The following is a 17,803-nucleotide window of genomic DNA, read 5'->3' as shown; positions in this document are numbered from 1 at the left end:
CGAGGGCTTTCCTTCACCAGGTGTATTTCTGATGTTCTCAGAAAAGAGGTTAGCCATTGCTTACAAATACTGTATAGTAACAGATCTTCATTTCTCCTAGGAAATGGTGCTTTGGGATCACATATGAAGGTTTTGAAAAATACAGCTGCCTTGGCTTCCTGAAATCTGGAAAGCTTTACAACATGAAAGAAAAATGGTTTCACTGGATAATAATCCATTTGCAATAAGAGCAAGGTCTATACTATTAAATATGTTTACCCACTGATTCATCTGAATATTCCTTGATTTGCTTTAAATACTATAATCAAATGTTGTTTTTAAATTCAACATAGACTCAGGAAGAGCAATTTGGAGTCTCACAGGTGGTCTGAACTCACTATGTTGGTTGTGTTTGATACACTCTCCAGAGCAGAAAGAAAAAGACATCCAATATGACTTTTTTTCTCTTTACATTGGAGCACAAGACACAAAGCTTTCATGAGGGAACTCATTCCCCAAAAGTGAGACTGTCACTTACTAATGTTTCCATTTAAACAAATCTCTAAACACACAGAAAAACGATATGACCCTTCCTCTGATGAAAATCTAGCATCAAACATCGGCAGGCAAAATTTAAGTCCCTTCCTGCATTGCAAAACAAACAGTTACACAAAAAGAATCACCAAACACAACACATTGGTATTTTTCTCCTTCTTTTACTTAGCAAGTCCTTTCTTCAAGTTAAAAACCATAGTTTTCCAGCAATTATTATCTATCTTGGTTAAACTACCGATACCTAGTAATGTAATTACCTGTGATAAAATGGAGTGAGGAGGGAAAGGAGACATGTGCTACATTTATATGATTAAAACACGGTCTGTTATTCTTTTCCATTTGCATCACTGTAACATGAGCCCTTTTGTGAGAAGCTATATTTAGACTTCTGGGTGGTAGAGAGTCTCTTTCCCCATCAACACAGACTACAGAGAAAATGAATACAGAGAAAGTTTGTTTTTGGAAAATATAGGTGATTTCACCCCGTAAATGGTGACCCACACAAATGAAGTTCTAAACTATCACTGAAATCAGTTAGTCAGTTAATCGGTCAGTTACATACCCAATTTCGTCCTTCACTCATTCACTCCACAAATATGTATTGAGAGCTATGTATGTGCCAGGGAATATGCCAAGCACGTGCACAATAGGGAGAAAAAACAAACACTGACCCTAAATAGCCAAACTCGGGCCTTCTGCAAAATGCATTTTTTGGTGGTCGGTCTTTATTATTTTTTTAAAGATTTTATTTATTTATTTGAGAGAGAGAGAGCATGAGCAGGGGGAGGGGGCAGAGGGAGAGGGAAAAGCAGGCTCCCCACTGAGCAGGGAGCCTGTCACGGGGCTCAAACCCAGGACCCCGGGATCATGACCTGAGCTGAGGGCACATGCTTTTAAAATTAATGTCTGGAGGGGGTGCCTGGGTGGTGCAGTCAGTTAAGGGTGCAACTCTTGGTTTCGGGTCAGGTGGTGATCTCAGGGCCCTGAGATCAAGCCCCATAACGGTCGGCCTCCACCCTTAGTGTGGATTTTACTTAAGATACTCTCTCCCTCTCCCTTTCCCTCTGCCCCTCCCTCGCTCTCTCAAATAATGTTTCTTTTAATTGAAAGATAAATAAATTAATTAATGCCTGGAGATGAAATCATATCTCTTGTTTCATATATGGTCTCCATGTTCCCACTAACCCAAGAGTTTAGGGACAGAGAGAGACAAAGAAGCAAAACTATTTCAGATTCTGATTACTTTATATTTCCTTACCACAGGTCCCATAAAAAAACTGTAAAATTAATATATTTTTAGCTTATACTATTACTAGTTTATTTTAGCAAATGAGTTTATATTAGCAAAATGGATATTTGGTATTAATTTTCTTATAAGAGGTTTTTCATTCTTTAGGGAGGCGAAATAAAACCCAAGGAAAAGAAAAAATAGAGATTATTATATACAATTTAGCAACCAAAATTCCTAAATGAAATAGCACTATTCAGAAATCAGAACTTGTCACCATTTAGAAATGCATTTTTTTTAGGATCTGTGAAAGATCTTGTTTCTAATGTGTTTTCCAAATCCCATGCATATTTTAGATGTTGGGGCTAGTGAGGGAGAAAAATTCCAAATATTTAATACAAATTCCACCCCCATCTTCATTTTCCTTCATATTAAAACCAAGGCACAATAATGCCTTTACCAAAGAGGAAAAAAATCACAGATTTGAGAGACAGCACACCTTAAGTTTTTAAGTCTTTCTCTATAGAAACTCAAAAACAGAGAGAGCTAGAAAGAGGCTTGAACCAAGGAATCTAAAACAAATACAAGTATTGTTAAAAAATAATTAGATCTTCACTTAAGATACTATGAATAGATTTTATTTACAAAGAAGCTGCTCAATTCTCCATTTTCATTTAAAAGAGAAGCAAGGGGCGCCTGGGTGGCTCAGTCAGTTAAGTGTCTGCCTTTGGCTCAGGTCATGATCCCAGGGTCCTGGGATCGAGCCCCAGGGAGCCTGCTTCTCCTTCTACACCACTTGTTCTCTCTCACTCTCTCTCAAATAAATAAATAATCTAAAAAAAAAAAAAGAGGCAGATGTCATTTTTCATTGATTTCTATAATAATTTAGAAATGCATTTCCATATTTTCTCCCTGTAAATTAATTTCAATTCAAAAGATCAGGTTAATAGAGAATCCCTAGCAATCCATATCCTCCTTAACTTTCTAAGACAAAGAAGTGGTAAGAAGAGGAATTGAAGTCAGTTAATACCTATTCATCAGCACCAAGTGAAACATGCGTCGGACATGTGCCGGAACCATGAAACAGAAGTGAAATCTGCAGGAAAACAATCTGCGAACAATAAGAGTCAAAGACTTAAGAACAAATTCATTATTCTGCCACTTCATATTCAGCCTCACGGTTAAAGGCTTTTGAGAATGTCATTAATTTTATTTTTATACTCAGTCACTATAGAATTAGGTCTGCCTATATTACCAAAGATAGACAGAGGTATTTTTTCTTTATTTTGTAGACCCTAAAATTCTAGAAGATTGTTTATGATGTCTTGGGCCAAAGAAACCCAAATGGTACCACATTGCACCATTTCACCAGTCCTGGTTCACATAACAAATTATTCTGCTAAGTACAGGCAGTTTTCACACTTCTGTCTGACAGGTTTTATTCCTGAAGAAAGTGTTAAAGTCAAAAATATTTCAGCAAGATGTGATTTTTTCCCATAGAAACACTGTTCTAATTAGATGCTAGTTTCCTGGTTAATACGCTTAAAAAATAAAATTACTACAAACACCATGTTTTAATCACCTATAAAAGATATAATTAAGCTTTAAACATTTTCTTAAAATTGTTACTTATAGAGGACCAACTAATAACAAAATACTAATGTTTAATGATATTTTTAAGTGTCTTTTACTTCTTCCCTTTCTCCAGCAACAATAAACTACAAGATACAGAAACACTTCCTTAATCATATAGCATCTACTAAAGTGCCTAGGATATAGGAGAGGCTCAATACATGAGCTGAACAGATTGCCATGTGAATTAACAAGGGAGAATTTGGGAGAAACTACTGCAAGGAGGAACGTTTTTGTGGCCCGCTCCATTTTAAATCTCTCCTCCCAACACCCCCCCGCCCCCCACCATGCAGATCTTGTTGTAGGTATTAGAAATCATTTGGTGCTTCTCCTGCAGAGGAAGTTGCCCTGTGTTCCTGACTTGAGAGCAATGCCCTGCATATAACTGAATGGAAAGCATGGCTGCTGGAATCAGGCTTGTCTTAGAGAGAATAAGGAAACCATATGATCATCCATATATTCAGCTTTCTTCCCAAAGCTTCTCTTCCCAAAGTCAGAGTCTGGCTTTCCCAGGACATATGCTCCCCTCACCCTTACACCAAAGTAGTGCTACTCAAAATGTGATCTGTGATCTTGATCACACCAGTCCATGACATCATACTGAAAGAAATCTTTAGAAATTTTCACAGCAATCTGACATTGCCCTACATCCAAGCGCATGATCAGCGGACTCAGCTTGCTGAGCAGGTGTAAATGTTTAGGTGTGGGCTGACTGCCTGGGTGAGTTGCACAGAATGAAAGCTGCATGCTAATCGTGTACAGTCAGTATTACAACGTGTAATACAGCATGTACAGTATTTACAGTGGATTTGAAATTCGAAACACACAAAAAATTAGCCCTTCACCATACAAGTTGGAGAAGCCCTGCAATAAAAAATACCCTAGGCTCTGGAGTCAGACAGACCTAGGAACGAGTACACTCAACCACTTACCTGATCATGCAACTTGAGCAAGCTACTCAGCCCTTCTGAACCTCTGTCCTCCTAGCCCAGCAGATCTGGATGGAGGCTGTGTCTGTGTTAAATGAACTGCTTCCTCTCCATGTCACGAAATGGGCAACAATTTCAGTACGTGTTCAACCCAAGGGTCAACCACATACTTGAATATGCTTTGGATGTGGTGTGTTCCACAGCTGTGTGAACAAACAGGGAGCGATTTTGGGCAACAGCTAACCTGCAACAGCATATAGCGCGAGTGCCCCAGCACCTTCTCATATCCCAAGTAGACAGTGTTTTGGCAACAAACCCCACACACAATGGACTGAATGTGGGTATGATAATCCTGTGGTCGCTGTGGGGTTTCGACTTCACCACATGTGACAATTCGCTTTGGGCCATTGTGAAAGCAAACATTTCTCAACTCCATCCAACAACAGCTGAAGACCTAAAAACAGCTTCCCGGGCCAGCTTTAATGACTTATAGTCATAAACATGGGAGAAAATGTCTAGGAGAACGAGAGGAAAAAATTCCATTTATGTGGAAAACAGACGGAAACACACAGATAGCTTCTAACTCGCATGCATAAGTCATCCCGGCCACTCTGCAAATGAAAAGCAAAAACCAAAACCTTCCCTCATTATTGTACAAGGCCATCTGCAACACCTCGAGCACAATATCTGGCAAAAGCAGACAGCAAATAAACATTCCTTTCCACGCAATTTTTGCCTGTAAAATTATGCTTTAGTTCTTCCTTCCCTTATTTAAGGTAATGACATTAGAGAGTTTCCTTTCTATTGGTTATAAATGCCATCTGGGTGGAAACCTAACAATATGGGATTGACACAACTCACACTGGTTCTGAAATTTTTTTTCCACCCTTTATCTGCAGGACAATCAACAAGAGCCCTCGAGAGAATCCCAGCCCCAAACAGGAAAGCTCCATAATGCCAGGCCTGATTTACGACATCAGTCCTCAAGCTCCTTGCACACTTCTGGCTCCTGTTACACTAGCTGAGTGAGAGGTCACTTGGGTCACGTGGGACCTTACAAGGTTTCTGCAGAGAATAATAGTTTTTCTGTATCCCTTCCTTATGAAAGGCAACTGATCAGCACTACCGTCTAGACATGCAAAGATATTTTTCATGGACACCAACTGGGTTTTGTGGGGGGAGTTTTTTGTTGTTTTTTGGAGTTTTTTTTTTAAAGCAAGAAACAGATCGACTTTTCTTCTAGGGCATGCACAGAGCTACAGTAGCCCTTCTGGAAATCCTCCTTAAGAGAAGAGTTTTGTCAGGCTCAGGTTCAGATCCAACAAAGGGCTTAACGAAGGGGATCCGAGCATCGGGACAGTATTTGGAGTGTTACCTAGGGGACTCTGGGATGGCTTTCATTTTTAGATTAAAGGACTCACCTTTCAGATAGGAAGCGTGGAACACCTGCCAGAAACCATGTGTTTTTACCCTCATTTGCCACTCTATAATGCATGTCCTTAGTGGATTTTTGCTTTGCCACATTTCCAATATATACCTGCCATGCACACTGACCAATTCTGAGTTTCGCATTCTCCCCAGGCAGAGCACTGAAACACATAGTATAGTTCCTTGGGTGGGAGCAAAGCGTGTGCACAGAAATGTTAAAATGGCTGCATTCCATTTCCATTCTGCCAACATCTCTCGCGCAGACTGCCCTGGCGCTAGTATTCAGCTGCTTTCCACGCTGCCCCTACAGTCCCAACGACAGCACGGAAAAGCTGTTTTGTTGGAACTTGTGCTGCAAATAGCACAATGACCATGTTGGGAAAAAATCTCCCAGAGTATTAACTGGGTCACAAAGCTTATTCTCAAACGCAAGCTGTCCCCAACATATGGATATTATTTCTGAGTGACCCAGACTCGTGAGCAGGCCCTGGGTAAGCCTGCAATCCCAGTCCACCAGTGGGGCCAACTGCCCACCTTTATTCAATTGGAAAGCTCAAGAAGAGAGCCGGAGGTGCGCCCACATTCAGATGGAGAAGTGCAGAGGGCATGATTCTGATGTCTGGGTCCCTAGGTCAAACCACCACTGTCAACGTCACCTCCAAAGATGGAACAAGGGTTCCTGGCATCCTAATTTAGAAGTCAGAATATAATTGCTGGTGTTGTTGTTTGAGTAGAAAAATAAAGTTTGAAGAGATTTGTGTGTGTGTGTGTGTGTGTGGCTCTATGAACTCTCTCACCAAAAGAAATTTGAACTGAACTTTGTAAAAAAAAAAAAAAAACTGTAAGTGACTTGAAGACTGCCTACAGCATTAAAAGTGGAGCAAATATGGTGTAACTGGTTATTTCTAAAGCATGAGTGGGTCACTGAGTCACAGAGTGGCACTTGCTTTCATGTTATTTCTATGAAGCATCATGTCAGTAAGTTCTACAGCATAAGACTTTTAAGATGGGATTTTTGAGATCCTGAAAGCTTACTCATTATAGATTTCTACTTGATACATTTTACTTGACATCCTTGGACACAAGACCATGCTCTTGTAGGATGCTCCCAGAGCACTTCATCTGCAGCTCGAAAAGAAGCGAGTTCTAATCCTGGCTCAATCACTAACCAACCACTCAATCTGGGCAAAATTACTGAATTTCACTCCCTACCCCTCAATGTTCTTATTTAGCAAATAGAATTAGTATCTTACTGGGAGAAGTGACGGGGAGGACTTTATTCTGCACTCATGGGAACAAAGTGATCACAGTTTCAATGTTTCTAAGTGACTCTGGCTGGAGGTGGCAGGGTAGATTCCTTTCCTACTACTGTTGTAACCAATTGCCACATTAAGTTTAGTGGTTTACAACAAAACAAATGTTATTCTCTTAACGGTTTCAGAAGTCTGACACCAAGGTGTTGGTAGGGCTACATTCCTTCCCCAGGCTTCCTGGGAGCTTTTCTTGTCTTTTCTAGCTAACAGACCACCCGCATTCCTTAGCTCATGGCTCCTTCCTCTGTCTTCAACATGTATCACTCCAAGGGCTGGTTCTGTCATCATCTCTCTTTTTCTGCCGTGGATGTCCTGTGTCCCTCTTATAAGGAAACCCTGTGATTACAGTGGGCCTACTCAGATAATCTAGGAAAATCTCCCCAACTCAAGATCCTTAACGTAATCACATCTACAAAGTCTCTTTCGCCACAGAAGAGAACGTATTCAGAGGCTCTGAGAGTTCGGGCATGAATGTATCTGGGGGCAGGGAAGCAGTATTCAGGCGACCAGAAGGAAGGAGACCTAACTGTAGACAGATCTGGTGACTATTTAGTCCAATACAATAAATTAAACAGTTATTTTAGGTTCAGTCGCTTTAGCCATCATGGTCAGTGGCTAGATTTCTCACCCTCCTCCTGCTTATCTCCAAACGAGTAACTCGATGAGGAGAGGGGCTATGTCTCCTTTTGGGATGGTGCCCCGGGAGATGGAGAACGCAAATCGAATGGTGTCCCCTGGATCCTGGCTGCCCTCTACAGCAAAGGGGCTAGTCTGTACTGCCGCCGGGCCTGGGGACGACGGAAAGGAAACTGGCTGGAACTCCAACCCTGGCCATTCCAGGGCACCTGCTGCTGACATCCAAGCTGGCGGTCATGGCCTCGGGATGCCACTTTGGGTGCTACCACGAGCTCAGGGTCTCACGTTCCTCCCTCCCCCCCGCCCCAGTTCCTGGCCTAAGCCCAGTACCTCTTAACTCAGCTATCTTCTGAGTCCTCGCCTGAATTCAAGAACTTCCAGCTTCTTCTGCCACCGCACAGGAGCTGAGAGAGAACTGTGAGTGCATCTGAGACCTCCCTCCATCTGACCTCAACATTTTGTCCTTTGAGGTTGCTACGCACTTCTCCCAACCTGGCATGAAGCTACTCCATGCAGCAGTCTCTGCCTAGAACCCTAGAAAGGAAGTGGGACCAAACTTGCCTCTGCCTTTGGCACTTCCATCAGCCACAAGTCCCTCTGCCCTCAGTACTCTCTTTGACCTGTCTAATTTAGGTCATCAATTCCTTCCCTTCTTTTAGGCATACACCTCTCCATCCATTAAGAAGTGGGATCTACTGCCCACCCCCCCGCCCCCGCCACCAACTCCCTGCCCTTGATTCCATAACTTCCTCTGACCAACAGGATATGGTGCAAGTAATGTTCTGGGACTTGCATGCCTCACCTTATGTGCACTGGCAGCTTCTGCCTTCTCTCTCTTGCAAGCCAGCTAGCTGAGGACGCACCACTACCTCAAGACCACGAGGCTATGAGGCTATGAGAGAGCTCCAACTAGCCAGGCAGAGAGACCGTGAGGATAAGTACTGAGGTGCCCAACATGTAGGAGAAGACTTTTTGGACTTCCAGCCCAGCCTTGACAGCCACTGAATACAATGACCTCCCAACACTATGTGGAACAGAACTGCCCAGCTGAGCTAGTCAACTCAGAAAATCTTGAGAAATAATAAATTGTTATTTTAAGCCACTAAGTTTGGAGTGGTTTCTTACCCAGTAATAGGTAACTAAAGCAGTAAGAAAAAAAACAGAAAAGCAAACTATATAAATATATTGAAGTGTTTCCTTAAAAATGTGATCACAGTGACACAGTAGTAAGATACACACAAAATGACAAAAATGTGGTAAGCAGACATTTCAAGAGAATGCCCACTCATTTGCAAGAGATGTGTTGTGCTTTATTTTCTCACTAAACACACTCACTCATTTAATTCAGCTGGAGCCAAAGAACCACTTACACTACCTTTTTTCTTCCCCAATTAGCATGCAAGGATTTCCCTCCCTTTTAAGAGAATGTGATATGCAAAGTCACTGGACCACTGTCTTGCATAACAAACCAAAGTCCTTTGACTGACATCAGTGAGAAAATTCCTGAAGAATGCAGAGGACAGAATGCCAATTGTTAAGTGTGAAATTCCAGGGTATTAACCCTTTGAGAGAAGCTGTCTTGTTCCGTTTTATTTGTGGTTGATCAAAAGGACCATGAAACTAGATTAGAAAATCATGCACCAGCTCCCACTGCCTACTTAAAAAAAAATAAATTATATATATATAAATATACTTGATATACATACATACTATATATATACATACATATATATATACTTGATCCTTTTAGAATCTCCAAAATGTCCCGTATTTTATCAACCAGCTTTTAAGCCATGAAAGATCACTACCATTTAAGATGGTGTCCAGCCAAGTAAGCCTCAGAATTCAAAGTAAAAATCCTGGTCCATTAGCTGTCACCTAGTCCTCAACATTTCCCTTCAGAAAGCAAAGCCATGCTCAAATGATACTATTCCAAACAAGGACAGAGGACCCCTAGATTTACTTATTAGGTCAATTTGTTTAGAAAGTGGTTGGGGGGGGTAATGAGGGAGTCATTCAGACAGGAAGGCAGGGCCTATTTTTTCTAGTTTCCATCTTTACTTTCTTCTTATTATGAGCCCTCCCATCATGGACACCGAGGACGAGCCACACGTACACAAAATCTGAAAGTACATATGCAGAGTTAACAAAGGACAGGCTTCCAAGTCTCAAAACTCTGTCAGAAATCAAGAACAGCACCATGCTTGTGTTTTATAGTCATCCAGACAAGAAAGTGTAGACTGTATAAAAAGGCAACAATACACACTGTTAGTTTTAGTTGCCATGATTAATCTATTCAAACAGTGTTCACACAGCATTCATCAGCCAGGAATATCACCTCCCCATTTTGAACTCAAACTTGTCTGCACAATAGAGCTTGGGGTGGGGGTGGGGCGGGGAGAGAGAAGCTATTTGGAAGTCAAACAGTCCTGGATTCAAATTCCAAGAACAGTGCTTGTTAGCATTTACTAGGTATGTTGCCTAAGGCCAACTACTTAACTTCCCAGCCTGAATTTCTTTATCTGTAATATATAAATAGTACTCACAGCAACCTCACAGCATTGATACAATTTTAGCTCTGATTTCCTATGAAAAAATAAATCTTTAATTATGAGCCAGGTACAGATTCAAATAATGTTAGCTCTTATTATTAAAATGATGAAAGTTTTTGTTTTCCTACAGTATTGGCACCCATCCCCTTTAGCCCTTAATCACTGCTCACTAAAGTAATCCCTCAAAACCGGAAAGAGCATGAGAAAAGATTTACAAGTGAAGAAAGTTAGTTAGTGGGATGGTCTATATGGAATCTAATGAGATGATGAGTGAGGAAAAATGGGAACAGAGGAGAAAAGAGATACATGTTATAATTAAATAAGATCTTTGCAAAGTCAACTGTGACTCTGACTCCAAGAGAATTCCAAGTCTTGTCTTTTCTTTTTTTTTTTTTTTGGAAGTAAATGGAAAAACCAATTCATCTGTATGCCTTCCCTCGTCTTGATTTATTCCCATGAGATAAAATGCAATGAAATCCTATGAAAACCAGTAAGCACTGTGCTAGTAGGGAATATTTATTGGGTGCTTGTTACATGTCAGACATTGTTGGCATTTTCTAGAAACCATACACTCAACTCTCACAACAACCCTTTGAAATAGTTCTTATGTTCCTTATTTTACTGAGAAGGAAACTGAGACATAAAGAGATTATGCAACTTGCCCAACGTTCTACAGGTAGCAAGAGGCTGGCGGAGATGTCAATGCATGTCTACAGAACCAGAATGTGTGCTCCTTCTACCAAGTAGGAGGAGGTGGTGCGTCCGAAGGCTTTGAGACCTTCCCCTGAATTTTGCAGAGACGAACAGGAAATGAATTACACAATCATTTTTCATTTCGTGTCTAGACTCTAGGAAACAACCCATAACCCACTAGGAAGCAGACAAGAAGCATGGGGCTGTGAACCCCACACTAAAAATGCCTCTGAGGAGGATGGAGAAGTAACAATCTGGACATTCAGTTGCAGTTTAGAAGGTCAGCACCAACTTGAGACAGATGTCTGATATTTTAAATGACAAATTTGCTTGTGTATTGTGCAGAATCGCTCCACTCTCGGTTATGAACCCATAATGCTGGTTTATTTCCAGTTTCAGCACTGAAGGACACACAGAGGGAAAAAAAAAAAAAAAGAAAGAAAGAAAACCAACTGGCTTTCAATGGAATTTTGGCTGAGTTTTCAGCCAGCATGTAATAAAGAAGTTATTCTCCTTAGGCGCATTCAATTTTTAGACTGCTAAAGCATGGCAAAAACACAAAAACTATGTGTTTCATAAAGAGTCTAAGGAGGACCAAAACTTGTGTAAAACTGAATAAAGCCCATTTTTCTTAAACAGATTTATGTTCTGAAGATTATGTTGTAGCTATTTGTAACTTTCAGAAAATAATTATAAAAACTAGAGAAATGGGATGGTAAAGCAGACTTTCTGAAGCTCTTTTAATATAGAAGTCATTTTTAACCATTTTCACTTCATCATTATGTTTTTGAAATTCCTACATAAAGCTGTTTCTATGAAATTTAAGGACTAGGGTACACCCCATTCATTTTTGTCTTCCTAGCCTGCATTACAGTATCCACCGTATGTAAAATCTGTGGTAAGCATTTAGTGCTGTTCACCAAATATTTCTGATTTCCCTCGTTCCACGAACATGATAAGATTATGCTTTCCTGCCTGCTTGAAGTTAGGCATGACCACTGACATGCCTTGACTTGCCTTTTATCGACTGGCCAACGAAATGTGAGTGCAAGTAATACTACTTCTAAGATAAATCCCTTAAGATGCGGTACATGATTCACCATGTTTCCTTCCCTTCACCTTGGTGACTGACAACATTTCAGAGGGGGAAGACTCCATCAACATTCATCCACGAGTGAGGGTGTACATGAGTCCTGACACTAGCTCTCAACAGATATATAACATAAACAATAATGAAAACTTTGTTCTCTTAAGCAGCTGAGACATGAGTGTTCTTTGTTACTGCAGCATAACCTAGCGCAGTCTGACTGATAAAAAAAAGTTCTGAATGAAACTTTTCAATGAAGAAAACTCAAGAAAGGAAGACTTGAAGATGATAGGTGGAATGACCATTCCCACTGAAACCATGGTTCTTTTTTCATAATTCTTTACAGGTTCAAATCTGAGAAGAGTGTGCTTAACCACAGCCTGATACAAACATTAATACAACCAAGCTGAATATTTGTTTAAATCGAGTACCATGCTGCCAAATGCCACTATTGTCAGCATCACCTCTCAAAGATAGTCAAATCTGTAGAGGACAGTCTGTTCACATATCTTATGCCAGAATAACAGGTTTGTTCCTCAGAAATGAGTATCCTTCACTCAATGACTGAACACAGTACATTTATATTCAAGCAACCAAGGGATCAGAGCACTGGAAGCAAAAAGCAAATGCTCCTTTATAGAACAAGAATATTTAAAGAGCCCAAGGGAAAAATGAAAACAATAAAGCAACACCCCCCACCCCACGCACACACACACAAACCATACACAGAAGAAGACAGTGCACAGATGGACTGTAATATCAAAAATATGCGATCAAGTTAGGCAGGAAGAATTCAGCACAGCCACATAAGCACTCTCCCTTTGCTGGAATTCATCTGGAGCATTTGCACCTGCTCTTTGTGTTGCTGCTAGCATCTCATGCACACCACTTTCTTCCTTCCCAAGTAGACAGATTTCAAACAATGAGGCCCTTTCACGTGCAACTTAGAAAGGGAAAAGATCAAAAAAAAAAAAAAAAGGAAGGAAGGAAAAAAGGAAAAGAAAAAAATTGGAACCAAATGTTTGAGAGGGGTAAAAAAGGAACACATGCAAGAAACCCATGAAAGTCTTAAGGCAGCAGTGAAGAACTATCTTCATGAAGCAACTCAACTCATGCCTTCCAGCTTCAGCCTTGCCCACTTTTTTCATTCATGCTCAGATAATGACAGATACCAGGTGTGGCTCTATAATCTTTCCTCAATCCTACCTGGAACCACAGTCTAGCTGTTGCTCCAAGCGTTTCACTAAAAACAGAAGCCAGGTCTGTGGATTTCCAGAGCTGAAACAAACCCAAAAGAACATCTGGCCAGCTGACTGTCACCTTTTACAGATAGGAAGGTTAAATGACTTGCTTAAGGTCACACATTTGAAGAGTTAGAAGCCACTTAAGATCTCCAAATGGTCACCTTATTGTCTACCTTTTGACTGTCAACCCCTACTTGCTTTCTCTGTCACTTTTACCCCACTAAGTATCTCTTCTCATTTTAAATCAACCCCTTCCCTTGGGGATCTTAACACTAATCTCTCCTGGCATTTCCCCATCTCTAGTTCTTTTTATTATTTTTAAAAGATCTTATTTATTTGATAGAGAAAGACACAGCGAGAGAGGGAACACAAGCAGGGGGAGTGGCAGAGGGAGAAGCAGGCTTCCCGCCGAGCAGGGAGCCCGATGCGGGGCTCGATCCCAGGACCCTGGGATCATGACCTGAGCCGAAGGCAGACGCTTAACGACTGAGCCACCCAGGTGCCCCTCTTTTTAATTTATGTAACATAAACTTACATAGCAGTTACTATGTGCCAGGCATTGTCCTAAGTGCCTTAGAAATAGTAACTTATTTAGGGGCACGTAGCTGGCTCAGTTGGTAAAGCATGCAATTCTTGATCTTGAGGTTGTGAGTTCAAGCATGTTGGGTGCAGAGATTCCTTAAAAACAAAATCTTAAAAAAAAATTTTTTTAAGAACTATTAACTTCATCACCATGACATGGGGGGGTACTATTATTATTCTCATTATACAGATGAGACACAAAGCAATTAAGTGACTTGCCCAAAGTCCACTGCTAGTAAGAGGCAGAACCAGAAAACCAAGTAGACTGGCCTCAGAGTTCTGTTCTTAACCGCTGCCCACTACTATCTCTCTCTATTGCTATATCCCCTTCCTTCCGAAAGATTAGAAAGTCAACCATCCCCCTGCCTCATCAAGAGGTCACCTGTGAAAAATCTCAGTTTCAGAGTAATCTAGCCATTGGGCTGTTAAGACCACCCAAGGAAAACTGCTTATTATTCCCTAGCACTTATTTTGGAGCCTTTTTGTTCTAATTGCCGGACACATGGAGAGGAAAAGAAATCAGTAAACTATTCTTTTTTTTCCAAACGGACTCACCATTTGGTGTGTAAACAAGGTGAGGAAACCAAACTAAGCCCCGAGGACTAGACAATGTGGTATGAGTTAAAGATAAAGCTAAACTTGCACTGAATTCATCAGCAATGATTGATTGAAACTTAACTGGGGAGCTCATTTGTTTGTACAATCTCAAGAAGGAAGGAGTCCTGTTTTGGTAAGATAACCTTAAGTCTGGCTTCTGTTTTATTTTTGTTATGTATTTTTGTAATTTGGGGGTATGAGCATGAGTGCAAAGGTCTTCTGGCTAAAGCTCCTTTGTTAAAATCCAGAAAAACAAACAATCAACATTGATGTTTTGGAACAGCCCAGAGCTGCCCTGCTTTCAAATATTTTACCTTCCATTTATTTAAGGAAATGAGCACACAAAGGCTTCCAGAATTGTGTTTGACCCAGTGGAGGTCACTACACTGGACCAAATGATTTCTGGCATAAGAGACAGAGAGGGCTACTAGGGTAGGAGGGAGGAAATGGCCATGCAGACTGATAAATACAAACTGCCCACTCTCTTGACCTTCAGGCGGAAGGAAAACAATATCCATCATTTGTGAGCTTGGCAAAAGCTTTACTTTGAAGACAGTCTTTATGTGGTGCTTAGAATACACCTGAAATGGCCTTCCTTTGAATCGGAAGAAATGAACAGTACATACAGGAAGACCCTAGACAGTTTATGGTAGAAAGAGGGAAGGGGCAGTAAGAGCAATGGAAATTCTCCAAAACTTCCAATTATCTCAAGCTATAAGCCTCAAAACATCGCCCTCTCCAAACTTCCCAAGAAGTGTTCAAATGTTAAATAACTTAGGTCTGGCCACTTTCTCTGATTATCAGAGGGAATCGAGAGGTACCAAAAATCCTTCATTCATTGATTCACCTCATGTAAACTGGATGCCTCTCTCTCTGCCCAGGAGTTGGGTAAGGCACCTGGTGTACACACTAACACCCCATGTCTTCATCCATGGCCTCAGAGGCTTGCAGGTTCATGAGAATTTAAAAAAAAAAAAAAAAAAACATCAAGCAGGTGTGCTTTTATGTGCCAAGAATATAGATGAATGTATGTTTTAGCTAGTAGCTTACCTGTAATGAGTATTTTACGTGGAAGAGAAACCAGCAACGATTGCTCAATAACCATGAATAGTAAATGTGAGAGCTTAGATCTGTCCACTAATCTCAACGAGGCTGAAGACGTTTGTTTACAAAGACCTGTCAAATGGCACTCAGGAATGGGGGGGCTTATTTAAGCAATAAGGTTTCCGGGCCAACCCTAAGTCAAAAGGGGAGAGTCCCTGGTAGGAAATGACAATGCTCTGTGGAAACAACTGGAGTGCTTATTGGATTCTTTACACCCGGAGAATAATCTTTCCCAAATCTCTCCTCAAACATGAAAGGCAGCAATATGGACACTACCTTCAAAAGGCTCAGTTATTGGAATTACTCTCAGCATATAATATTTCTAAAGTATAATTGCCAGGATACAGTTATGACTCATAAATTTCACTAAAGTCTCCTATGAAACATCTATACAGAATAAATCTTGCACTATTATAAGGAAGAATGCAGAAAAACACTCACAGAGATACATGAAAAGAACTAAGAATCACCTGGAATTTTATAGGAATCTTTGCACTCTCTCGAATTTCAGTTAGCCCCAGTTTCAGATCAAAACTGTTCACGTGCATATAAATGTTCCTACAAATGGCAGCACGTCAGACATCCAGGTTTCAGCTGCCCAGAAAGCCCAGTTCTCTGAAAGAGCATGAAACCAGAGTCTAAATGCCTGCCTATGTGAGCAGAATCCCAGAGAAGCCTCGGATGTGAGGAGCGGGGATGAGGCGAGCTGCGGGTTGGGCAGCTGTCCTTAGAGACTGGCAACTGATCCTCCAAGCCAATGCCCACAGACACCCAATCTGTAGGGAACAATAACTAAAAGTCCACGTAATTGGCGAAGGAGTTGCAGAGGCAGCAGACAGAAATAGAGATGGGGTGGCCGGAAAGATCCCCTGACTGCTTTCAAGAGTGAGGGTGGAAACCTGTGTCCATGGGAAGAGGAATAAGAAAGAGATGAGGCCAGAACCGCTCCTGGGATCACAACCCTTCACAGACCTGAAGCCACTAGAAGTCATTCTCTCTCTCTGTTGAAACAAGTAAACTACTCTTTACAATCTGTTTCATGTTCCAAATCTTCTTAAATGTTCGGAAGAAAAACAGATATGCTCTTCTGGCTCTAAGAATCCACTTATCTACAAGGCCAAACCCAGGTTGTTCAGAGCCAGTGAACAGTGTCATAGTCTTTGAGCACTAACAAAGGAGGAGAGGGACCAGGAGAGTGACTGCAAAACTTGGTGGCCAAGAGGGAATACTTTTACAATTAAGAGCTGGAGCTAATCAGGATCTAACACAGACACCGGGAGGGAGGGAAGACCAAAGCTGAATTTTTCCCTCGTTTTCTGACAGTGGAGCATGAAAGAAACACAGATTTCCTACAGGAAACAGAAGACAAATGATATGAATGGCCACTCTGTGGATCCCCGAGGAATCCAACTCAAAGGCAACAGCTAGCCGCAACACAAGCAAGAAGTAGTTGCAAAGAGGTACTATGGCCCCACAGCTCCTGAGGCACGATTCCAAAATCCCCAAAGCTCCAAGAACACCAAGTATGTAAGTTTGGTAAAAAGTCACTGTGTGACAAAACCTGACCTGAATTTACAGGAAGCTGTGTATTATCTTTATTTATGAGATGTGAACATTCCTAAGTGTCATTACAAAAAAAAAATTAATGTGTTTGAAAATCATTGAAAATCAGGTGCTGCTACTAGAGGTGTTACATAATGTATGTTATATGCCCTGAATATAACATCTTCAAACTGGAAAATCCTGAAATATGAAACATACTTAGCCCCAGAAGTTTCAGATAAGTGTTCGTGGACCTGTACCTGGCAAGATTACTTGAAGCTGCCAATAAGAATCTCTGAAATAGTTTTTCACACTCACCTAGGTTCTTTCGTTCAGGCAGTGTTTATAAAGCACAATGTGCCTGAAACTGTGCTAAATATTGGTGGGTTTATTTCTAAAAGGCCTCAGCTTTACTTTTGCCTTAAATGTAAAACAAGATCAGCGACAAGAATCACTACAGTTTCTTAAATTATTAAGAGTTCCCTGGGGGGGAAAAAAAAGAGTTCCCTGTTCACAGGTCATGAAAGGAAGAAAAGGAGAGAGAGATAAAGAGAGGGATGGGAGAGGGGGAGTGAGTGAGGAAGAGAGACAGACAGACAACAGCATTATTGACAGAACCTTACCATCATTATTTAAGGCTCAGAACATCACTCATGGGGAAAGAGCAATCCACTGACTGGTCCCACCAACCTGAAACACCGC

General features: G+C 41.1%; 2 protein-coding genes across 6 annotated transcripts in view; one reads left to right on the top strand and one right to left on the bottom strand.

Annotated features, from left to right (window-relative positions):
• Window positions 1-5,352, top strand: part of LOC113924486 (homeobox protein ceh-8-like) — a 32,348-nt gene extending 26,996 nt beyond the window's left edge. Inside the window, 1 exon segment of the mRNA XM_027598349.1 lies at window positions 5,223-5,352. Coding sequence (XP_027454150.1) covers window positions 5,223-5,352 — 130 coding nt within the window.
• The window catches only part of LIMCH1 (LIM and calponin homology domains 1), a 321,291-nt gene that overhangs the window by 243,621 nt on the left and 59,867 nt on the right, over window positions 1-17,803 (bottom strand). The window lies entirely within an intron of this gene.

Source organism: Zalophus californianus, chromosome 2 (assembly GCF_009762305.2).
Source record: "Zalophus californianus isolate mZalCal1 chromosome 2, mZalCal1.pri.v2, whole genome shotgun sequence".
In the NCBI taxonomy this organism is placed as follows: Eukaryota; Metazoa; Chordata; class Mammalia; order Carnivora; family Otariidae; genus Zalophus; species Zalophus californianus.
The sequence above is the reverse complement of the archived record's forward strand: the minus strand, read 5'-3'. Positions and strand labels throughout refer to the sequence as shown.